The sequence below is a fragment of the Balearica regulorum genome, chromosome 12 (genome assembly GCF_011004875.1).
Source record: "Balearica regulorum gibbericeps isolate bBalReg1 chromosome 12, bBalReg1.pri, whole genome shotgun sequence".
NCBI lineage: Eukaryota > Metazoa > Chordata > Aves > Gruiformes > Gruidae > Balearica > Balearica regulorum.
Window position 1 is genome coordinate 4361588 of NC_046195.1, and position 25052 is coordinate 4386639.

The 25052-nt window shown below is 41.8% G+C and overlaps 1 protein-coding gene across 5 annotated transcripts in view; it reads left to right on the top strand.

Annotated features, from left to right (window-relative positions):
* The window catches only part of DAPK2 (death associated protein kinase 2), a 55571-nt gene extending 35531 nt beyond the window's left edge, over positions 1-20040 (top strand). For 4 of the 5 annotated variants that reach the window (XM_075764918.1, XM_075764920.1, XM_010302016.2 and 1 more), the window contains 7 exons: positions 543-681; positions 3840-3969; positions 5146-5194; positions 5887-5913; positions 9657-9809; positions 11212-11257; positions 12158-16683. In XM_075764918.1, coding sequence (XP_075621033.1) covers positions 543-681; positions 3840-3969; positions 5146-5194; positions 5887-5913; positions 9657-9809; positions 11212-11257; positions 12158-12793 — 1180 coding nt within the window. In that variant the 3' untranslated portion in view covers positions 12794-16683. Of the gene's footprint in view, positions 1-542; positions 682-3839; positions 3970-5145; positions 5195-5886; positions 5914-9656; positions 9810-11211; positions 11258-12157; positions 16684-17142 lie in introns of those variants that run through there. The other variant, XM_075764921.1, reaches the window with a different exon arrangement.
* The last annotated feature ends 5012 nt before the right edge of the window (positions 20041-25052 follow it).

The window sequence follows — 25052 nt, forward strand, 5'->3', positions numbered from 1 at the left end:
CCTGTCAGTTAGGTCAGGCAAGAATCTATATTAGAACAGTGTAATGGCTGTCCTGAAAAGAGGTTCTGTTGGCAGATCTTATTGCCCCATATTTCTGATGGTAACCGATAAGAGAAGTAATTCTTTAACAGTTACTGACTGCTACAACTTGTTCTATTTCCTCTGTCCTATCCAAAATGAAAATGTTAAAAAATAACAGTTGAGGTGGTTAACATCTAAGTTGGCCTATTGAAATATGTACGTCTGTAGATTCATCAAACAAGGTACCTTTTTTTTTGGTCCTTTATGATCCTTGATGAATCAAACCTTGCAGCATCAATGAATTGGAGAAAGCTAGTCCTGAATTTACAGGGGGGGAGAGCTGGAATCGAAAGGAAGTTTTGGCACACCTGGGACCAGAACACAAAACTCTAGATTGTCTGCAAAAGTGGCCTTTTTCTAACTGTCTGGAGGCTTTTTGTTACTTTAGTTTTCTGTGCTTACATTTATTTTATGTATTACAATGCAGTAGATAACAGGATGTTTTCTGGTGTGTTTTGCAGGGTTTCTGGAGGAGAACTTTTTGACTTCCTGGCACAGAAGGAGTCTCTGAGTGAAGAGGAAGCAACCAGATTTATCAAGCAGATTTTGGATGGTGTGAATTACCTTCACTCTAAGAAAATTGCTCACTTTGATTTAAAGGTAAAGATGCTGATTTAGACTTATTGTTATTGTTGTTTGTTAATGCCGGGCTGTACCTTCTACAATTTCTTAGATATCTGTATTTGATAACATGCCTAAAATAGTAGGTAAGACCTTTTAAATGCATTTCGCAGCTGAGTACTCCAAGGAAGACAATCTCCTTTATCAGGCCTGTGGTAACTTTTGAATGGCCTTGTATATTTTCTGACAGAGAAAAAGAAATTGTAAGTCTTCATCCTTCAGCTGTTTGCATTTGTGATATCATCCAAAGCATGTTGTTGAAAAAAAAAAAAAGTACAGAAGAAATGCATTTTGGGGAAGAGGAGGACTAGGTCCAGCTACAAGCAACTGTTGCTGTTTCCAGTTGCTACCGTGTTCAGAATTACATGAGGAGTATGTGCCATCCAGTGGAGTTTGGTTAAGAGAAAGACTTCTTGTTTTATTAGCTGCTTAGGGCCTTGAAAGCACATCTTAGAGAGCTCTCCTCTTACCATGTCAGGTGACATCTATAGCTTTGGTCCTTGACTTTAATACCAGTACAACTGGCTTAGACAATACAGAAGAGACTCTCTCTCTCTCCCCTTTTGATTGTGGCCTGCCTAGGTGAATGTGCTTCTCTGAAGCTAGGAGTCTTTTGTCCTTGGGAATGAAACTCCTGAGACTAGAAGAAAGTGCTTTCTCAGTAGTAGACTCACAGCCACAGAACTGGCTGCTTCAAACATTGCTACTTCCAGAAATACATTCAAAATGCACTTTCTCCCTAGGAGAAAGTAGAATAAAAGAGAGGAGGGAACTGTTTTAAAATGAAGGAAAAAGGAAGAAACTCTACTGCTAGATTACATGTGCCTTGTCCTAACTTTAAATCCAGGTTAGTTTATTACTATTATTAACTATGTGCGTGCTATAGATAGACTCCTCCCAGATTCTCAGGGTATATATGCTGATTCATTGTGCCAAATGTGTGCCTAATGCTGGCTCTGTCTTAGATTGCTAGGTCCTGAGTCAGTGTTAATGGCATGTATGTAGTTGTTGCAAATCACCTCTAACGTAAGAAACTGGTTAGCAAACTACTGTCCAAATCTTCACAGGGCGCGTGTGAAAAAGCGTAGGAGATGTGTGAACGCATGAAGGGTGTGCACTTGATTTTGAAATTACTACATGAGTCCAGAAGCCAAAACCTGAAAGTTTTCACTGTGTATTAGAAAACAGTGTAATATCCAATGGTATAAAATTATTGTGAGAATATAGGATGCAACTTTTTCTATACTAATCCCTAGCTACTAATTTTGATATTTAATACCAGTAATGTCAGGTGGTCAATGAAGTTGTTACAAGAAATACAAGATAGAAATCAGAAAGGGTAAGTACAGAATCATTTCCCTGATAGCGAATGTCAAATGACCTAAAACATATTCACAGTAATAACTCTCCTAGGTTTTATGGGACTGGGTTTGGAGTTTTGCTAGTGTTAAATTAGACATGTAGTTTTAAGCAGTGATCTGATTAGACAGAGGATGATTCATAATTATCTTGTTACTTGACAGGGCTCCATCGACTGCAGTGGAGCTACTGTGACTTAACTGCCTAAGGAATAAAACAGTCCAAGAGGTAGTGACTGTGACTTGTTGCCATTTCAGTCTGTTGTGTCTGCTTGCTCTAAACAAGCTTACATCATGTATCTGGGGTGAACACATATGCCCTAGATCCATGGAAGAAAACCAGACTTGTTAGCCTGAGGCTAAAATATTCTTGGTCCAGTGACTATGACAATAAATTATTCATATGCTCTCTTTCCCAGTGCAGCTCTGACTGAGACTATGTGTTAGCAGGGGCTGCTTCCACGTTAGGATCTGCTGTGAAAAGGCCAGGCAGCTGCCAGCAGGGAGTCAAATTGTCTCACTGTTGCTGTTGAGCTTATGATGAAGTTATGACAAATTAATGCATTAAAGCTCTTCATGGGAGATAAATTGAATCCATAGTTTACTGTGGAACCTGTGAAATAGGGCAATGGTAGGGAGTAACTGAGGCTGAGAAACTTAACTGAAGAAGTCTATGAAATATCCGTTAGATCTGGTAAAGAAAGTCAAAGTCTGTGGTCAAAAAAGTTACTTTCACAGTTCTAGCTTTGGCTTTTCCCTACAATGCTGTGAGAAATATGTTCTTTGAATAGCTTACTATCATATATGAGCTTCGACCTCTGATCCCAACTCTTTCCATTTTCTGGATTGTTCAGATACTAAGTCTTGGATCTTTCCTGGCCTTGTTGTTGCAGCTGTGAATTTAGTCTCATAGAGAAGAGCATTTTCCTTCCTTAAGTAGGTTCAGATGTGACTAGAATCCCTCAAGAAGCATTTGATAAGACATCTTCCAGTGGGTTACAATACAGTATAGGGATGGCTGGGCAGAAATAGTGAGGTTGTCCCCAGTAGAAATTCCAAGAGCAGATCACTGAAATCGCTGTCGGTCAAAATATTCAGTGGTGCAGCTCTCCCTCAGGATCAAGCAATGGCACTCTGTCTCTGCACCAGGTATCTGCACTGCTTCAGCTGCCTGCTAGCTGCTCTTATGTGTGCACCAGTTGGTGTAACTGAGGCAAATTCGTGGGGGTCAGGGTGTGACATCTTCCCAGGAAGCCCTGTGGGCCAGGGATACATTTTCTGTTTTAAGAGGGGACAAGATAAACTGAGCTTCCACTTTGTGGTATATCACAGTGCTGCTGGACTGAGATAATCTAGTGGTGTATCTTGTCAGATTAGGGAACAACATTCAGCTGTGTGAAAAACTTCTGTCTCTGTGAAAACCAGGGTATCTTGTTTTCATCCTGGCAATAGCCATCATTAAGAAAATAATCTTAGGAGTGCTAACAGGAAGATAGAGAAAGGCAGATTTTGTGTGAGATAGAAGTAAAGGAATGAAAGTATTACTTTCATTAGATTTGATTTGCTTTGCTTTTATGAAATTCTGGTCCATTCAATGATGTCTAATTTCCCAGTTGTCATCCCTTTATCAAGAGAATGAATTTTAAATGGTTAGGCACAGGTATGTGTATCTTGTTCTACAGTGTTGTATATGTGAAGAAAAAAAAGCACTTGAACTCTGTTACTTTCCAAAGATATTAAGATTATAATAACCAAAGATCTATCTTTTGCTACTTTTAGCCTGAAAACATTATGCTTCTAGACAAGAATATCCCTATTCCACACATCAAACTCATTGACTTTGGCCTGGCTCACAAAATAGAAGATGGAGTTGAATTTAAAAACATTTTTGGAACTCCAGAATTTGTAGGTGAGTGACCAACTCGTTCCTTGGTCTCGTATTGCAAGTTCCATGAGGAAGTTGAGACATCTTTTGAAAGTTAAGAAGTGAGGGATAGAGGTAGTTTCAGTCTCATTTGTATCAAGGTGACCTAAATCTGGAGGTTTACTTTATTTTTCTGGAATAGGCAAAAGGTGCTTTCCATAAACCAGACGTGCTACTCCTATGAGAGTAGGTTGCTGCAAAATAAGTATTGAGAGATGTAAATTCAGGATGGAGATTGTGAAACCCTGCAAATACAAATTATAGTTTTTACTTGGTGCCTGGGGCAAGTAAGCTCTGTGTTGTAGTACACAGGTACACAATTACATGGGTATCTCTCTCATGGCTTTCTAGATAAAACTGTCTCTCACTGTACACCTGTTGAGCGTACAAAACTCTGACCTCCCCTTACACTTTTCCACCTGATTCTCTTTTTGTAACTCAGTGATCATAGTTCTAATCTGTCTCACTTGGATTTTAGGTTAATCCTACTCCTTTCTACTAGTTTCAATTAGAGGTTTGGGGATTAGGGAGCAGGGAGAGAATTGTAATTCAAATTCTAGTCAAACACAGCTGCTAGAGACACTTTTTTTTTCATCTCATTACCTCACCTTGGTCTTTTCTCTTGCATGCAGTCTTATATGGGGATCTTTTCCAATGAGGAAATGTTTCCTATAAAGATAATAGGGTTTGACGTGGATAGCAATGTAATCTGGCATGTGACTTCAGTCTCTTGCCCAAGGGCTGTTTCTGACTGGCCATTAGAAACTAGCTTTAATGGTGCTAGTTAAAAAAAAACAAACAAACAAACCAAAAAAACAACAAAAGCTCAGGTTCTTAGGGGTAACAGTATCCTTGGGAGGTGAAATAATTTGTTATTTATTATAATTTGCACTGCAATTGGTATATAATATCTGCTTTACCCTTTTTCTCGAGTTGCATTATGCTCCAAGTTACTCTACATAATTTTTTCTGGACACCTGTGAACTTGAATTTCTATCAGGGCTTTAAAACTATAAACAGCGCATCCTGTAACTACCTTTCCTTCCCTGTGCGCCCCCCCCCCCCTTTCTCCCTTTTGGTAATTCTTGACCAGCTACTCAATTCAGCCTGGTAAAAATTTGTCACCTCGGTTGCTGATGTTTGATTAAATTTTTCTTACAGCTCCAGAAATAGTAAACTATGAACCACTGGGACTAGCTGCAGATATGTGGTAAGTTTTTAAAGGTTTCTTTTGGTTTGCTTTTTGCAGGTCGGTCTACTATTACTCTTTCCCAATTTGCTCTGAACAGAATCCATTCTACTGTAACAAATTAAAAACAAAGCAAAACAAAAAAACCTAAGTGGAATTAATATCTCTTTGTTCTGTCTTTCCATTTTTATGCATTCTTTTTAATTAAAAGATAAGCATTTAATGTCTGCAAAAATACAGTGAAAAACTTTAATGATGGCAGTTACAGTTAACTGTTTGCTACTGTCCACTGCAGAGGAGCACTCTTAAAAGAAAACATGTTCCTGCAGCATTTGTGACGGCTTTATTTATAAGAGCACTGCATGCAGAGGAGACCTGTGTACTAATCTGATCTGCTGAGAAGACAAGCAGAAAGAGATGACCCCAAATAAAACATCCTTGCTTCTATTTCTTTGTATTCCTGATGTGTACGGTAGTAAATACCTGCTAGAGTAGAAGCAGATAAAGAAACTTCAAATATCCACATTACTTGAAGGTATATATAAAATTGACATTTTCCCTGAAACACCATTCTTTGAGAGGTGTAAGCAGTTATCTAAAGCCACCATGGCTCTCCTCCCTGTATAGCGGCTACTATTGACTTTTTCGTATTGTGTACGTTAAGAATACAGGTCATGTAGAACCCCTGCAATTAATCTCCTTTTGTTTTTTAGGAGCATAGGAGTCATCACGTACATACTGTGAGTACAATACTTCTATACTCGTGTTGAAATTCCTAAAGCTTTGTTGCACTAGTAAGAAACAGCTCTTCCCCTTAGGCATTTAAGAAAGGATCTGCGCACATGGGGTCGGCAGTGGTTTGTCTAATGGGCAAATGTTTTCCTGCAGCCTTTTCAAGTTTAAAAGAAGCGGTAAAAGAAGAGAGGCATTCTGAGCAGACAAAGAACAAATGTCTGTAGCATCACTGGGTATTTCTGTGTCTGATGGGACCTCATCAGCTCCACATGGTGGAGAATGGAAAAGCCCAGGTGTATTGGTTGCTTATAGAAGGACTGTGAGCTACCAGGATGTAGAGAGAATAAAAACAGAAAGAGTAATCATACCTTTTACAAGGTGAGTTATTCCAGGTGAAAATAGAGAAGTTTTAATTTGCTTGTAAAGGTGGCTGTCTAGATTACTATGCAGTCTAGATTACTATGCATAAATGTGGTCACCCGTATTCAGAAAGGTGAATTTAAGCTGGGATAGGAGCAGAGAAGTTGACCCCAGGAACTGAGAATTCATCTTACAGGAGAAAAAAGGGCTTGTTATAAAGCTAGTAAGGCAAAGGCTGATTGGAAATGTCATTGCAGTCAGTAAACACAAGGGGGTGGGGGGTGGGGGGAAGATGCTTTTTAGAAGAAAAGTGTGTGAGAAATAAATCCAGTGATGAATAAATAAACGTAGGAAATATGACAAGCTTAGACTCTCAAAGTAATGGGGTTCCGTGGGTATACTGGGGTCAAGCAGATGAGAGAGTTTTAAGATGGAGCTTGACAATTTGTGAAACTGCTTGTGTAACAATGGAGGTAAGCAATGGAGGGACAGCACTTGTTGCTTCAAGAATTCTTTCCTCTTGTTTGATATGAGAATTACAGAAGTGGTCAGGGATCCTTGGACCTAACTGCTTCCATTGAAATCAAGCTCCTCTGACTGCTGGGGAGCAGCACACGGTGGTTACTGCATACTTGAAAATGCCTCATCCTAACATTCCTACCCTGGGCTTCTGCTGTTCCTTATGACACTCAGAGGACTAACTTGCTGCCAAACTTAAAGAAGGTGCGCTCTAGTATTAGAGGGATTTGCGCTGCACAGCTCAGGGCTCAGTACAAGTATGGAGGCTTGAAGGGGAGGGATCGTCTTTTCAGTGTGGAAAATAAATGTAGTGGAATTAAATCCACTCTTGGGCTATACCCAATGCTTAGACTCCAAAAGCTGTAAAAGAATTACGATCTGAGAAATCGGGTTCAGTGCAACAACTTCCCTTCTGTCCTGTGGTGCAGAAAAAGACAGGGATGCTGGTTGAGCCAAAGCTTAGGTAAAGGAGCTTAAAAAATTGTCCAAACCCTTGCTTTTTATCAGCAGTCTGGTCTTCAGTGACACATGACCTTGACAGGACATTAAACTTTACAAATTGCTGTTTCTGTATGTTCATAAATGATGAGAGGAAAACTTAAGAGCTGAAGATGAGCAGGTGGGAATGAGATTACAGTAGTGCACAGCCAGCCAGCTGCTTTCGAGGTTTTTTATATTGCATTGAGAGTTCTGTCCTGGGGACAGAATAACGAAGTGGGTTTCTATACCGTATCCAGTGAGGGAGATCTGTTTTACCCGGTTGACTAGTAATGATTGTCATAGTAATTAAGGTTGAAAATTTTCTCCCTACAAATGATCAGAAAAAGAGAGCATCCTTTTTATGATGGGAGGGGTCAGCTTGTGTGATAAGCTATGTACTAGAAATTTGTGTTGCCTCTAACTAGTGTTGCCTGTTAATTTTAAAGCCTTTTGCTCTGAAGAATTCTGAATAAATGGGGTGTGTTTAATGATACTGCCTACTTAAGCAAACATGGCAGCAATCAAATGAATGCCATCATCAGGTAGAGATCAAAATGCCTACCAGTGCTTAATTCAGAAACCTGTGGAGTGATTCACTGGGTTGTAAGGGCAAAGCCTTTATTACTGAGGTCTGATGTTAGATGTTTACAGGCACTGAGTCAGGGTATGACAGAAGTCATTTGCATTAGGTGTTTGAGAATCCTCCCATTTCACAGACCTCAAAACTGAATCCCAAAGAGAACAGGGGGGGAAAAAAAATCAAGGCGAACAGAACACTGCTAGCTTTGGCTTCTAGCAAGGGGCCTGAAGGTGGAATTACAGCTGCTTCATGGCACAGTTCTGGGAAAGGAAAAAGAAACCAAGGCTCTAGGGCAGGTCTCCAAGCTTTATTTTGGAACAATGCCCATGGTCTGTGGCGAGGTGCCTGCTTGTAGCCTTCTTTTGTGGCAAAAGCTTGAGAGTATGTAAAACCTGTTAAGAAGAGAGATTGACTGGGGCTTGTGTGGTGAAATGTACTGCCTCAAAGACAATTGGACGACCTTACTCATGCTGCCTTGTTGCATCACCTGCTTTGGTGTCATTGTATGATTGTAGAGGGAGAGGAAATAGTTTATGCACTCAAATGTTTATTCTGTGGATAAAACCACTTGTGGTGGCTGGGGACTGGGCTGAATGGCCCAGGTGGTCCCATCTAACTTTCTGCTTACCCCCAAATTCCCAGTCAACATGGTAGCAGCAATACAGACAGGGTAACAGGTCTGTTGAGCAGGAATCGTGTAACCAAGCAGTTGAGTATCCAAAACTGCAATTTAGATCGCAGGAGTTTGCTGCAGTCCTGTTTTGAGCCTGCTCCATCCTGAAACTATGCTATCAAAGCCAGACATAATAGATAAGAATAATAATAGCCCAGAAGATTTTAAAAAGGGGATGAGATCAATTTCCTTGGTATAAATAACATTTCCTGTAAACCAGACTTGCAAGTCAACATCCCTGTGGGTTGGGGGAGGGAGGAAGGGGAGGGGACGGAACACAGGGCAGGAAGAGTTTGTAATGAATCTGTTCTGACACTTGAGTTTTATGGAGTAGAGGTAAATAGTCATCAAAGATGAAGGTCGTCAGTCACAGTTGAGACATAGGCAAAGCAGGATGAAAGCTTTTTCTGTCTAAGATTGCTGAATGACATTTTATTATGATGATGTCTCCATTATATCCTTGCAGTTGGAGCAGAGTGCCAAGAGAATGAAATTTTGCATTGTTCAGAAACAGTTGGAACTTACTACAATCAAAGTCCTTTTATTTGTGATTTCCTTTTAATGAGCAGCGTGGCCCTACCTCTCTGGCAGAGTTGGCTCCTAGGCAAGGTCATGCACCTGACTTCTGATCACCCATTGTACTTTGGTTCCAGCTGAGAAAGGTCTCTCGGTTGAACCCACTGTGCAGGGAACTTGTCAGTAGCTTTGCAGGCAGAAAAGCAGCAGGGGCAGGGCTTTTCCTGCCCCAAGAAAATCTGTAGAAACACTACTTTATCTGCTTGAATCCGATAGAAGCTTCTGCTTGGTGTAGTGTTTGTGGGCTCACAGGGATAGAGACTCCTCGGCTGAAGCTTTTTCTACTTTGATTAGCAATGGCTTCAGTGAGATGCTTAAGAGAATCTGTGCATTTCTGTCTGTGTGCATATTAGTGCTGCATTAGAGACTTTCAAAATGAGTCTGAGTCATAACCACAGATGTAGTGAGCCAAAGCTGGACCTGTTATTTCCCACGTGGTATGGCTGCTACAACACAAGATCCACAAATGTCCTGAGAGTATATTACACCGTCACTGTAATTTCATCAGGGGACCTCTGCTGTTTATTTTTCCAATAGATTCTTCTTTCTGGCTTATCTAGGCTTAGTGGTGCATCACCTTTCCTTGGAGAAACTAAACAAGAAACGCTTGCCAACATCACAGCTGTGAATTATGAATTTGATGAAGAATTTTTCTGCAATACCAGTGACCTGGCAAAAGACTTTATTCAGAAACTCCTGGTGAAAGATACACGGTAAGTGAAAATCCAGAAGGATCCATCTTTCTCTAAGATAAACCAGGTGAAATGGAGCCTGATGAGTAATCTGAAAAAGCTTTCCCTGCAGTGTGTATTGCCAGTCAAGAGCAAGACAGGAGGCAAAGTTCTGCTGCTTGTGTCCCTAGTTAATCACTGCGCCCAGAAGCCCTAACAAAAGGAACCAAAATCTCCTCAGTTAAATTTCCCTTTCAGGACTGAATTCTCACCTGAGTCAAGCTGGTACAACAGGTTGTAGGCGAAGGGCCGAAAATGGTGTGCAAAATCTCTAGTTCTGGGTAACTACCACTCCAGTGGTTCAGTCCGTTATGAACTGCTTGCAAGCAGGTGATGTGATCCCAGAATAAGTTCCTAATGGTGCAAGGGCAGAAAAATCTTAATGTGTGCTCATAGTGGAATTGTTCCTTATGTCTCTCTGCATCTGTCGCAATCGCCTAGAATTTATGTGACAGCTATGCAGATCTTTATTCCCAGTTCGTAGGAAACATAGACCTTTTTTAAAGTGTTTTTTCTTGCTTTTAATAAAGTGCACGCATAAGTAGCGTCTCCTTCCCCATAACCCTGTTTGTCCTGGATGGAGGTCAGGCCGTTGCAGTTCTTTCTAATGGCTTCATTAGGGGAGAATATAGATATTCAAAAGAGGCAAGCTGTTTGGTCAAGATTTCTGCAAATCCTTAGGCCTTGGAATAGGTTAGAGTAGCTGGGGTTTGACAAGAGGTTTGCACAGGTCTAGCAACCTCCTTTTAAGAAAGGACAAGTCGGTGATACTGCTGTTTGTCCCACGTACAGAGGCAGTCCCTGTGCAGTGCTGTGTTTCTACCTTTGCTTCTCAGCACTCTCAATGTGTTGTTTACTGAACTGCCACAATGCAGAAGGAACTTAGGATTGATCAGGTTTCATTAGGTTTGAAGTATTCCTCTCGGAAATGTTGCTTTCAGGAAGTGGCAGCTTCTGCAGTGATGTAATACAGTGTTGCAAAGGACAGTTCTGATATAATTCATGTTGTATACCTTGATTCAGACACAGTTGTATTAAAGGTGTATGGAGAGAATTTATTTTCTAAGCATGTAGGATGAACAGAACAGTCATTTTTTATCACTTTTTATGGAAGGATACACAATAATACAGATAGATTTCGATCAAGTAAGAATTCAAATTGTGTGAAGTGAGGACAGCTCCTTACTGAAACTTAGGACAGTTACTAAACTACACAAAAGCAATCTGCTTCATGGAGAAACATAACCCAGAAATTTGACAGTTAGTTCTGGCATTATCTTGATAATGCTTCATACGAAGCCTGGGAGAAGTGTGGGTCAATGGACTTGTGTACAAGGTATTTCTCATTCAAGTCTATGGGGGGTTTTTTGTGGGGTTTTTTTAGGAAACGGCTTACGATTCAGGAAGCTCTGTCTCATCCGTGGATAACGGTAAGACTGAAAAAAGAGACAAATACTACTTTTGACCATGAGCAAAGCAGAGATAATACTCTCACCCTTTATTGGTGTGTTAAATGGAAAAATGGCCTCTAAGTACTTAGAGACCCTCAGTGTCTCAGCGAGATGCACTGGAAAGAAATTGTCTAAATCCTTGGATTTCTGCAAATTACTACTTTTATTATCATAACTTTCAAAAAAGAGGAGGATAAAGCTTTCATGTTTGCACTTAGAGTATCCTACATTAGACTATGCTTTGCATTTGCTCAGTTTGCATGCACATATACTACGTCTTGGGTTTAGTGCTTTGTTGAGTTGAAAGTTGACTACAGCCAATGTGGAAAATATAACTTCTCTCAAGATAAAACTGCTGTACCAAGTGTGGTGATTTGCTTACATTCATATGTCTGTATAAATTCTTTTCATTGTAAACATTGCTTGCTTTTGTGGATAAGTCTCTTATTGAAAATGCGTTTAGCTAATCTCAGCATGACTAACGAGGATGTTTGAAATTCAGTTTTTGCTCTGCATTGCACAAAACATTAACTGGAGTGTTTTCAGGATTGTTGTTTTTCCTCTTACAAATATTGATAACTATGAGATTGTTAACTGTGAAAAATTGACATGAAAATAAACTGCAGCCCTGTTACTTACACTTACCACATTGGAATGAAACACACATAGTTTATCGCATTCATTTTGGGGTTTGTGTTTGTGGTGTTTGTTTTCTTTTCTTTTCTTTTAATCAAATGCATGAAGGAAAATCTGTGGGAGCAAAGAATCTCCCAGCATTGTGGAAGTTCAGGCTGCATCCTTTGTGTAGAGTTTTTTGAATTACTGCACTGTCTCGTAAACGTTCAGTAATATTGGTTCCTCTGTCTGACGACTAACCAGCTGAAAGAAGAAACAAAAGTCCAAGAAAACAAGAAGGTTGACAACACACAGCTGAAGACAAAACGCCTGAGAGAGTACACCATAAAGTGCCATTCAAGTATGCCTCCCAATAACACCTACATCAACTTTGAGCGCTTTGCCCGGGTAGTAGAAGACATTTCGCTTATGGAACAGGGTTTCAGCACTTTGGCTGCATCCCACGATTCCTTGCAGGAGGACATGGATGCTCTGGTTTCCATTTATAATGAGAAAGAAGCTTGGTATAAAGAAGAGAATGAAAGCGTGAGGCACAAGCTGTCTCAGCTGAAGTATGAATACCGTAAAATTGAATCCCTGAAAAGACATCTACAAGATGATATCAAGACTGTAGGTGCTAGTCTTACAGGCATAACTGGGAAATATGCTGATCTGCAGAGTCAGTATGAATCTCTCAGTCAAGAACTTTCTGAGGAACTCAAGTGGATACAGGATTTGATGAGTAGTTTTCAACTGGAAAATGAAGCCTATGTGAATGGAAACTTTGACTCTGTTTTCAACGCAGATATCGATGAATCACTAATGGAGCTGTTAAATAGATCTCGCTGTGAAGAGTTCCTTGCAGGGTTGAATCTTGATATACCAGAATCAAATCAGTAATGATGTAGATCAGGCTAGGTGCAGGGTTTGCTGCCTGTTTCCATGTAGAGCTGCTGAAAAAAATTTCAGTGCATAGATTCTACCAAAAAAACCCCAAACCCACCTACAACTAAATAAGAAATTCAGATGTATTGGATGAGATGCTGACCAAAACCCTAAACTCCCAGCAGTTTGTAGTGTTGAAGTTTTTTTTTCCCGTGTTTGGTGTCTGAACTTACAGGCACTAGATAATCAGAGTGGTATGGACATAGCTAACTCTACAGCCTTTTGCATTGCCTATATCGTACTTAATCATGTATTACAGTTCCTGAAGATAACTAAGTAATTGACTTGGAATAAAGAGTAGGTCAGTCTGTACTTGCTAGAATTTGGGTGCCTGGAAACTAATAAAGATCTCATGATAGCATCTTTGGTTGAATAAAGGAAACAGTTGTGTGGACCTGCTGCAGGCACTTCTATAGAACATATGAGAGAAATATTTGCAAAGGTTAAATCTGTCCTGTAAAACAAACTAAATGGTGTACCAATTCAACATTTAGCTAGTACTGTGGAAATTCTCTGTGAAACAGCTGCTGCTGAAGACAAGATTATTTTTTTAGGCCAGTTATGCAGGGTGAAATCTCTTATCAAAGGTGTTAGATGTTGAATAATCATTTAGTTTAAAATTCGGCTAAGTTTCCTGTCCTATACCAAAGAAATCCTATTCAAAAGACACAATTGGGAATTTGTAATGAACTGATCAAATGACTGTGTCTGTAATTTTACAGTGCAAATACTAATTTCTGAGTGATAAGTGATAACATAGACCTCTGGTTTGCTTTCTATAGTAAAGGTGATGACAAAGCTACAACTAATGGAATCTGTGGTGTGGGGTTTGAGACTAATGTTCTTGTTGTGAAGATTTTTCTTTTCTTAAGCTTTAGAAAGTAAAAGAAAAGTTTGTCTAAACTTGAATCACGCTCTGCTGTCTTGTATTTCAAAAGTCATGTGATTATACTGTATTAATATGCACAGATGTACCCATCTCAGTTTTGGACATGATAAATGGCTATTTATGCAGGATGTGATTGTTCCCTGGTCGTGTAGTTAGTGACTGAAAAGAGATGTCGAGCTTCTGTGTACAGCAAAGAGTTGCTAGCCTAGGTTCTGCGGCTAGTTTACAGCCCCTTTGCTTAGCTCTGTGAATTTGCTGCAAGGTGACTCTTAGGCAGTGACGAGAAACAGTGAAATAGTAGCCAAGCATCCCTGCATTGCTGCTGAAGTCCATCCAGAGTGGATCTTTGTGTACATGCGCACACACATGCATATCTGTATGTCTTTCACTGCCCAGCATCCCTTCTCCTTTTCCAGAGAAGTGAATGACCTAACTAAATTGAACTGTTGTTGTTCATAACATTATTAAGAAAAATGTTTCCTACTTTGAGATAAAAAGATTAAAAAATACTGTCATCCAATTTGTGGTATGCGTATGGTGGACCTGTCACTGCCATGTCCTCATAAAGATGTGCAGGGGCTGGTGAAAATTCAGAGTTCTGAGAACAATTATTCAGCAGGGGGATTGTTGTTTCTGTCATTGTACTTGGTGGAGGATGGAAACCGGATGTACTCTCTGTGCAATCTTTCTTTGCACGAGACGTAAAATTTTCAAAAGCTTCACAGTAGTGTGGATAGCCAGGATATGTCCCTAGCAAGCTGGTGTTGGTGGCTGAGGAGAATTGGGCTCCACTGTGACCAGCAGTATTGAGAATTTTACTTAGGTCCGGTTTTTTTTTTTTCTCTCCCAAAATGCTTCAGTCATCGTTTCTGCAGGTTCCGTAGAGCTGGAAGCCCCACAAGATACTGTCCAGGGGGAACCAGAACACAGGATTTTTTTTACGAGAGAGTTTTAATTCTTAACAAGTAACTTAAAACTTAGTGAGAGTTACTATCTGCAGAAAAGACTGTCAAGAAAGAGAGTCTGCCTTGCCTCAGCCATGATCTCATATTTTCTGTGGCTGTAGATTTTCTTTACGAACAACTGCACTGGCATGATGAGAAGGAACATTAGATGAGGCTACTCTGTTCCTGAGTGTGTTTGGGTGAGGTTAATATTGTTGTGACTCAGTCCTTGAGGCTAGTGCTCTCTGAGCTGAAGGAAGTCACTGACATACTGCTTTTGGGAAGATACCCTGATGATTGAGAAAATGACATGGTCATTAGTTTGCAGGCTATTTAGAAATTGAAAGCCAGTTATTAACAGTCTGGAGTACTGTCAAGTGAGCTATTTTGATTCAGTGATGGTTCTACTGCTGAAAGGGCACTCAGAAATTTTTCACGATGATTGTACGGCTGACATCTAGCCAGTGACATTATTTTCTACCTCAAATTGACTTCTACTCAGTGTTTTGTTTCACCATGCTAGCCACTTGCAGCATAAGGAAATGATATTTAATCCTTAAATGTCCCAGTTCTGTGGTATGCAGACAGTGTATACATCTAAATGAGAAAGAGGCCTAGCTGATAGCTTGGCTCCTTGAATTACTGCTGAGCTATCTGCACAAATGCTATACCTATAGCATCTGGTGAGAAAAGTGAATTTGTTGTCTCATAAATATTATCAATTATTTTGCTGAAAAAAAGGTTTAAAACCTCACAGATGTGTTTTCCATTCTCCTTTGGTACTCTTGCTTTGTCAGGTTGTCTGGTTTGGTTGCATTCTAGTCCAGTTCAGTATAATTAATAATATTTTTAATATATATAAAATTATATAATGATATTATAATATTATATAATATATATATGTCTGGGTTATCCACCTCCTATGTAGATGGATCAGAACTGCTGGAATGGTTGTCACTCCACAGACTCCATAATCTTTGAAGGGTTGATTCCTGGCCTTTCTCTCTTCATTTTTACCAGATCCAGTTTTCAACAACTTTTCCCTCAGTCTATCAGATGCATAGACAAAAACCTGTAAATTTTGATGTGGTTTTGGCCTTGAAAGGTGCTTCATTTTCAGAAGGACTGTGTCAGGGCTTGTGGAACATCAAGATTGGCATCCAAAAATCTTAGGTACATGTCTGAATTCTGATTATATATATATTTTTTTTTTCTTCCTATTTTTCCATACCTAGGTATTGCCATTCTTTCTTTAGAAAGAAGTGGAGGCTGGAGCAAAGCCTGTGCCCCGTGATCCACCTTTTGTGCCAGGTCAAGTGGCTAGAAAAGGGCAGCAGTGGAACTGCGCAGAACAATATTGTGCGGAGGGCCAAGTGTGACCACAGACTGTGCACTAGTTTTAGGATTTTGTTTGAAATCAAAGGGGTCCTGTCCAGGCACAGGGTGCACTAGATTTAATTACTTTTCTTCTGCTTTTACCTATATGAATCCACAGCTTCGCCAGCCAGCGTTCTTTTCAGCCGACTCCAGAGCGTGTGAAGAATCTTTTGTTATTTCAAGCACCAAAGGAAGCCAAGCCATAAAATTGCTCTCTTATCTTCCAGCCGGTGGACAAGCGACAGGCATTGGTTCGGCAAGCATCTGTTGTTAACATGGAAAACTTCAAAAGGCAATATGCTAGAAGGCGATGGAAGGTATGACAGCGAGCCTTTAATTCTTCTTATGTAAGGCTTCCCAAGCCTGATGGGATCAGAGGGCAAGATAGAGCTTGAATGTAAAACTGTAATATGCAGTAGATAAATGAAATATGTTTGGATATGTGTGCACTACACGTGTGGTCAAATTTTCATTCTTCCCTCTCTCCATAGCTTTCTTACCGTATTGTGTCATTGTGCAACCACTTATCTCGTTCGCTGGTGAAAAAGGTCCTAATACAGGATGAAAGTTTGGTAGGTACCTTTCTCAAAGGGGAAGAAGACAAGGACCCATTTTACTGTGCAGTGATTTTTGCTGGCCTTACATGGGTGCACAGCTGAGCAGGATGGCAATGGTTTTGAGGGGGAAACCAGACAGGATGTGGCATCCCTTGTGAGTCTTTAATGACTGCTGTAAGTTGTGCTACTGTGACAGAAATGTTGGGCAGGGAGAGCTGGTGACTCTATTAACCCTTTAGGTGCTAGCCGCATTTATTCTGTAAAGGAGCAGCACGGAGGCTGCAGATTATATTTGGATACCATGGCAGTGACGGTGCTGTCAGCCTGAGAAATGAGCGGTCGTGGAGCGAGTCTGCACTGCTGCTCTTGTGACCACCTGTGCAATGGAGGGTGGGGGACCCCTGCAGCACATGGGACTTTCTGGAATGAAACAGTTTGCTACTAGCTTTACTTCTCTCAATAGATGGATACGCTAATAATATTAGAACATCACATTTAGGAGCACGGTATCGCGTTTATGTGGCCTTTCTATTTCAGAGAAACTGTGAAAGTGACAGTGAGGATCTTGCACAAAGAGAAGCCTCTCATCAGAGAAGAAGCAGCATATCATAATGTGGTGAGAATTCCACGGACAGGAGACAGAGGAAACGTTCATCCTTGATGAAAAAAGCAGCCGTGACAGCAGACCTTGACTTCTTGTCGGAATCCGTGGTATGATGCTTCTCACTTGTCGCACGACACCAGCACCTGGATGATGTTATTAAATGTCATCTGAGCTTTTTGGACAATTGGGGATCCAGATTCCCAGGGAAGTGCCTCAGCACAAGCACTGATTGGAGTGCTTTTATATGTTGAGCGTTTCAGTGATACTTCAGTTTGCGTTATCAATTACACTCAGGATGGAGGGTTTCTACTGATACTCTTTTACTGTGGAATAATTCATATTCCGCACAATGATTAAGACTGTGTGCATTATTATTTCAGTCAGGGAAATTGTTATTGACTGTTAAGGAAATTTTAAATACAATATTTATATTTGTTAGTAGCATAAATATTTGATGGCAGATATCTGATGGGTTTTGTTAGCTGCGTGCAGTACTCTGTTACTGCTGTTATTGAAGAGAGGATCATAGTGCCATTACATATAATAACCCTGATTTCATGGACCAAGCAGTAAACAGTTCTGTACTGCAATAAGAATTGTACTCTGGCCACCATCATTGGCTGACGATTAACACACCTGCCGTTGTAAATTTGAGTACAACTGATTCTGGCCACTGAGGGGATGAGATAGGCCAGGACAATTTTTGGATGAAAAAGAGAAGAAATTCTGTAGTGACTTACATGCACTCAAATACAACGTTTTTACAGAATAATGGCAGAATAATTTCACCAAAACAGGACACTTAAAAACCCAAGGTATATGAAGAAATAGTCTTTATTAGACTTTGTTATTGTTTTAATCTGTTGTCAGCAAATTGGAGACTCATTATCACCTATTTGTGTAGGTGCTGTTTACATGTAGCCCAAACTACAAACATCTGTGTTTTATTCAGGGGGTTGTATCCAAAATGGAGGAAGTGAGCACTTTGCTGTTGATGTAACGTCTTCATGCTTGGAAGTTGCATCATTTTAACTATATTAATTTCTAGCCAGTATTGTTCACTTGGTACCAAAAAATGTACATAGACTAGGTTATTTTTTCATTGAATATATTAGTTGTTAGAAGCTTATATTTATTTTGTCATTTAATAAATTAAAAATCAGAAAGCATGCCTACTAAAACCAACTATAGATTGATAAAGGAAAGTGGGTTTGTTTGGCTTTATGGTTGTCACTTCTAGACTGAGGTTTTAGAGCTGAAGGTGTGAAATGGCATTGAAAACTAGTATCAGGTTAATTTTGCCTGGCTTCCAGTTTCTAAGAAAGAAAAATATGCTACTTTTATTTGTAGCTTTGTATCCTTGCTTAGGCAGAGACTAAAATGCAGGTGATGAGAAAATATTTCTATGAAAGGAAGGAAATGAAGGAGAAGCATCAGAGGAGAGAGGCATAAAGCAGGATTTCAGGGAAGAAACATAAAAAGCAGGAGATAGTGGGGGTGGGGGTGGTGGTGGGCCGTGAAGCAGTGGAGAGGAATGAGTATCAGGGGGACATGTAGGGGGTGGAGGTGAAACTGGACTGGGAAGGTTGCAGGAAGTCAAAGAGAATGTAGATATGGCAATTGTGGAAGAAAGAGAATGAATGTCTGGGCAAATATGGCACTGCATTTTGTTACTATTTATTTAATTTCCTTTTATTTCATGTCTTGCCCAGCCATAGCCTGTGGCATGTGCCTGGCAAAGGGATAAGGAGCAGGCCATGGGCTTCTTTTCACATTGAATTAAAAGGTGTATTTCTGGGCTTTGTGTAACTTCTGAGGCAGAATCCTCAAAAAGTGCTGTAGTAATATATATATTAAGAGGGAGCAGTAATGGGAAAAGCTATTGTTTCAGTGTCTGGAGGGAATTGTTCATAAATAGAACACTAAAAATATGTATTGGGATGAAAAGCTGGCCAGCTTACCAAATTTTGCTTCCTGCTTTCCCTGTTCCATGTGCTAGTTCATTCCCTGGGCTATGAAAAACCAAATAAACCTTGAGCCAGTGGTATTTTTCTGGAGTCCTGGAGTTTCAAAACACCTTCAGTTTCCAAAGTAGAGATTGCGGGATGTGTGCATAAATCACATGTCTGAAAATTAAGCCCTGGTTAAAATAGCTGTTAAGTTGTTGCATCAGAATTGTGCTCTCACAGATATGAGGTCATTCTTCTTATGTAAAATCCTAGCAACTGTTGAGCAATGCAGTAGAAAGGCAGACAGAGGAGTGCAAGGCAGTGTGAAGCTATAAGCTCCAGCTTATTAATTCCACATTAATAAAAAATGTAAGGTGGTGTTTTGACATGACAGACATTGCAGACAGCTGATGGTGTTTGGTCTTAAGTCATCTTTTTGCCCGGGTCAGCTAAGGGCAGGAGCGTTGGCTTAGTCAGGGGAGAGCAGCAGGTTTGGCCTTTCTCTATGGCACTCAGTTGTTTTGTAGCTTCATGTGGCTTTTGAGTGGTGTGGCATTATTCATGGCACAGAAACCACAACGAGCAGCACTTGTGTCAAGCCGAACGATTCCCTGATCGTTCCAGGTAGGAATACGCTGTGAGTGTATAATCTCTTGTTCTCCGGACTAATGTTTGTGATTTATTAGGAAGTTTTACTGTGCTTATCCAAATGTGGTATTCTATTTATCACTCTGTTGTTCACTGAGGTGGAAATTTGGCCCCGCTTCAGAGAAGCGTAGTCTAGTTAAACAGTTTACAGTAATGGAGGGCACCTCCCTGGGTGCAGGGTTGGTTTCATACTGTCGGTGGGTTTTGAGGAACAACCTAGAGGTTCCTTTTATTAAGGGGTGGGAAGGCATGGAAGGGATGGGGGGGTGTGGGAGGGGAGAAGTAGTACACTTTGATAGCACAATTTATGTTATAGAATTATTTTGCTGGGGGGGGTGGTGGTGATGTCTATTTTCTGTGTATTATTTTTGAGCAGTAAAAAACCTGGAGCTAAGGGAAGTGATAGTCTGAAAGTGAGCAAGTATTTTTTTTTTAAATAAGAGGTTTTATTGTTATTGTAGTGGTGATGTTTTTCAATCTGTGTGCCTATATTTTTATTAAGTGAAATACTGATTTTTGTGTACTTGGAAATAGTACAGACTGTCAAAACCAACCAATATATTTGCTATTCTGATTTGCTAATAAAATTTTGCAAAGTAGGACGAGTGTCTTCTCTTCCTTTCTCTGCATGCGAGCTGGCGTGTCACTGTGACACACAGTGACAAGGTAAGCAGGGTGCGGGTTGATGAGCCGGTTTGTCTCTCCGGGAACGCTCGGTCCCTGTGGCGCCAGTGTGAAATCCGCCGTGCGGGTGGCGCGGGAAGCGCAGGCCGCGCTCTGTGCAGCGCTGCAGGAACGCGCCCGCGGGGCAGAGCTGGAGGCGCTGGCAGGGGCCGAGCTGCCCTTCGGCACGTGGGCAGGGGGCGCTGCGGCGCGCGGCGGCCCGGGCCTCCCGCCTTCCCCGCGCGCGCCGCCTGTCCCTCCCCTCACGGCTGCCCCGAGCGGGCGGAGGCGGGAGCCGCCCCGGGGAAAGCAGGTGGGCGGGTTGTCCCACCGGCGGCGGTAGGCCCGTGGCCCTCGGGAGTGGGCGGCTGAGGAGAGAGCCGGGGGGGGGGGGCCCTCCGTGCCGGGGACGCAGCCCAGGGGTTGGGACGGGGGCCTGCAGAACCGCAACCGCGGGTTTCGCCCGTTGGGCCGTTGAGGAGAAAATGGAGGCGCTGCCGTGAGGGGCCGCCCTCGTGCCCGGCGCGTGCCGGCTGCCGAGCAGCCCCAGGCCTGCGGGAGAGTGGGGGTCGTTACCGTTATTCCCCTCACCTGTGGCGACACCCCGCGGGGAGTGGGCGCTCGCTGCAACCACAGGCAGCTTGGCTTGGGAGTAAGCGTAGGCTCCCGGAGAAAGCGGATCAAAATGGCAAGTTTCAGGAGAACCACTGTGGTGCTGTGTGGGACCGAAGAGTAGCTGTCACCTTAGCACCAGCTGGCCTTTTAGCCGGGGAGGACTAGTAGGTTCGCTGATAGCCACATGCTGAAGCAAGAGGGAAGGCTTGTTGGGCTGTGATGGACAGCGCTCCCTCTTGAGGATCAAGATCCCTACACCGTGCCCGTGTCCTGCAACCTCAAGGAGCGAGGTAAGCCTGGCTCCTTTTGACTCTAGAAGCTCTGTTCACTGTTTATCGTGTTAACCTCTGGTCTGTGCTGGTCTGACTCAATTTACTGTGCATCTGGTGACTTTTTTTCTTATAATAAGAGGTATTGTTCCTATTGACGTTTCTGTGTAGATCAGGGAAGTTTTACGTGGCAGGGAAAGAAAAGAGGTATATATTTAACAGTGTTCAGTTGAGGATGTGAGAGGACTCAGAGGCATTTCTTTTATCTTTGTCTTTTCCATATGGTCACTCTTGTGAATTGGCTGACATTCTCCATCTTTTCATTTAAACATCTACTCTGTCTTCACATAAATTTTATCACCTTCAGTGCTGGAGTGGTAGGCAGTGTGTTATTTTTAGCATGCATGTTTCAGTGAGAGGAATTAAAAGCAGTGGTGGGCCAGATTGCCCTGCTGTCCCTGCCCAACAGTAAGGTCTTTGTCACCTGGAGATGATTGTGAGCCTGATGAAGAGATGATATGGCAGGAGGAATGGGAGTGCTTATGGAGGATGGCCAGAGCTGTGCTGCAGCTGGGGTGACCAGGTGTGTTGCTGGGGTTCGGGGGCAGAAGTTTGGTTTGCAGGCAGAGCTTGTGATGAGCAGAGAAGGTGAAGGTTTCAGAAGGGGCCCTCCTTGGAGTGAGTGACTTTGCTGAGGGAAGGATAGTTTAAGGAGAAGCTTTGGGGAGCCCTGATGGGGTGGAGAATGGGCTTCGGCTGTGCAACAAGACGGGAAGGAATAGCTGACCTGGTTGTGGGTCTGAGGGCGGTGTTTGCGCAGGCAACCTGTGACTGTGTCTTATGCACAGCGTACCCCATGTCAGAAACATGAGGCTGTTCGATTGTTCAGAGGCCTAACAGCATGGACCTTTGGCTCTACCTGCAGCTCTGCGCTGTCAGAGACTTACCTTCTCAGGTTTCTCTTCACGGTGTCATTGCTGGTGTAGTTTGCTGTTATTTTTGAGAGGTTAGGTGAAGAGAGAGTCACTGAGCCTTAGCTTTTTATAGCACTTTGCTACAGCGTGTGACTATCTGTCTCAGAGGTGTAACATTTTCCTATCCTGCTTGGAACTGTGCTCAGCCACAGGCCTTTTTAGGGTGGGAGGTATCTGCTCAACAAAATCGGGTAAGGAAAACTGTCACATCATTAGTTCCTAAAGTACTACTTTTCCTGAGGATGAGCCTCATAAGCTACATATGGTGCTTTGTTGAAAATTATTGTTTGAGGTATCCTGCAGTAGTGTGTAAATTGTCGTAGTATAAAAATTATGTGGGGGGAAAAAAGCTTTTAAGTAATTCAGCCGCCTTTTAAAATCTTTTTACTCTATCTACAGAAAATATGTTGTAATGTATTGGTATGAAATTTGAACTTCATTAGATTTATTGTTTTGAAACATGGAAAAGTCTTTCTAATATTTAGCTTAAGCCTCTCATTCAGTTGACAAAGGATGGGAAATGCTAAATTAAGTTTAGTCCTAGTGATGCAATTCAAGTAACAGAAAACAACGTAAGGATGAAGTTTTGGTCTCAGTGCTGAGCCTTAGTCTTGTCTCGTCTACGGCTAGGCCTTTAAAAGCTGCAGTGCACAAAGTTAGGTCTTCAAAAGTCTGCAACAAGTGAAGTCTGGAACATGAATGGCTCAAAGCCCATGATCATGAAAAGCTGGGAATATGTAATGTTGCTCTGTCATCTAGAGTACTCCATTTCCCCGCATCTGCACATGGATCAAAGCAAGAAGAAAGGCTTTTCTCAGTCTGGTACAGGAGCACTCTGTAAGCTAGTGGTAGTAGAAGTCAATATTTGAATGTGCGGTGTCCCTTGCACAGCTTGTATTTGTACCTGTATTTATACTGTTATGAGGCAAATCAATGAATTAGTGCCTCCGGATCCTTTCTAGGTCTTTGGTCATTCTGCTGGGAAGAAATCCTACAGGAGTCTGAAGAACATCTGGAAAGATATGAAGCAGGCAGATGTGTAATTGGAGTAGATGCAAAGCCAGTTATTGGGGGCAGATCACTTAGCAGCAATGGTTGAGAAGTAGACCCTGCTATTAAGACTTGCGACTGGAGCCCAAGGATGTGCTGTTACGCAAATACTGGCCTAAATTTATTTATGATTAATTTTTCATCTTAAAGACTGAATTCATAGAGCTAGTCCATTTGACATGCATGATGTTGGAAGAGAGATATTATACAGGAGAACATACAATTTTCTGAAGTAATTTATGCAAAATCACTATAAATACATTGTAAACGGGACCATGGTAAATGAAATGATTAATCAGCAGGGCAAGCTGTATAAAGTGATTTAGATCTCTAGTTTTGGGCTTTCTAGAGCATGTAAGGCAAGTTATGATTTTCTTGTCCTGGTGCTACTTATGGAGAGGTAAGAATAGTCATGCACGTGGAGCTGCAAGTACCTTGGCTTTTCCTATAGTTGGCGGATACAGCTTTTTTCAGACCACAGTCAGAGGAACCTGAGTAATGCGGGTTACAGGAGGAGGATCTGTGTTTTTTGCATGCAGACATGTCTCAGTTGCATGCAGTGAGGTTGAACCAGATCTGTCCTTCAGCTTCTGCTCTCTGGAGCAGTAACTGCTTGTTTCCTTCCTGTAGTTTCTCCTCCTAGTTAGGTAATATCTACACTGCAGAACTGATTTCCTGGATCTCAATGCTCAGAATCAATTGATGTAACCTTCTTTTGCTTTGAAAGCTGAGGCCATTTAGCCTGCAATGGTATGTGCTTTCACCATATTTTAAGCTAAAATACAGAAATTGTTCTTGTGTGGCTTGTGGCTACCAGAGTTCTCCCCTTTTCACAGCTGAGAGCCCTAATCACTGGAGTAGAGACCAATGCTTGCTCTCTGTGGTCCGAGCAACCTCTAAGTACTGTATGCGATATAGAAGCAGCAGCACCTCTTGTAGCTGTGTTGAAGCTACAGGAGAAGGTTGGTGCCAGATTCTAGAGGACAGTTCAGGGCTGCCTCCAAACAGAGGTAGACACCCACCATCCAGTATAGCACCAAAGGAAAGGAGCCTTGAAGAAGAGTTAGGTTTCAGATGTGTTGGGGTTTTTTCCTCAACCTTTCTTTGTGTCTTTCTGGGGTAATTCCAAATTCATTGCACAGCTGCTGGGAATGCCTAACTTCAGGTAATAAAAGAGAGTACACATGCTTTCTGCCAACTCCACCAGCTCCAGGTGGAGGGTGGGAGTCTAAGTGGGTGCTAGAAGGCACTGAAGGGCTTACCCAGCCCTAATCATCCTTCTGATTTTGTGGCAGAGTCTTGCGGCCAGTCTAAGTGCCATGCTACAGCCTGTTCTTTTTAACCACTGAACTTTGTTGCTAGGAGCATTTGTCTTTGCCCTTTAGCAGAGGAGGGAATGATTGGGAGAGGAAGGAGTTTGCTTTCCTTCATGTTTGCTGATACAAACTGCTAAGTGGTCTGAGAGCCTCAGTTGACAGCTACTGCCTTGGTAGCCTCATGTCAGTCTGGAGCCCTCTTAAGAAAGTGTTGTCATATGGAATCCTCTTCTAATCTTTGGGTTTTTTTTTTTCCTTTGGCTAGTAAGTGTGACGTTCTTTACAATTCACAGCATTTGAAGGGCGGGGGGGTGCAGCTGTAATTTATCATTATTCTGTGAGTCATCCAGGACCCATTA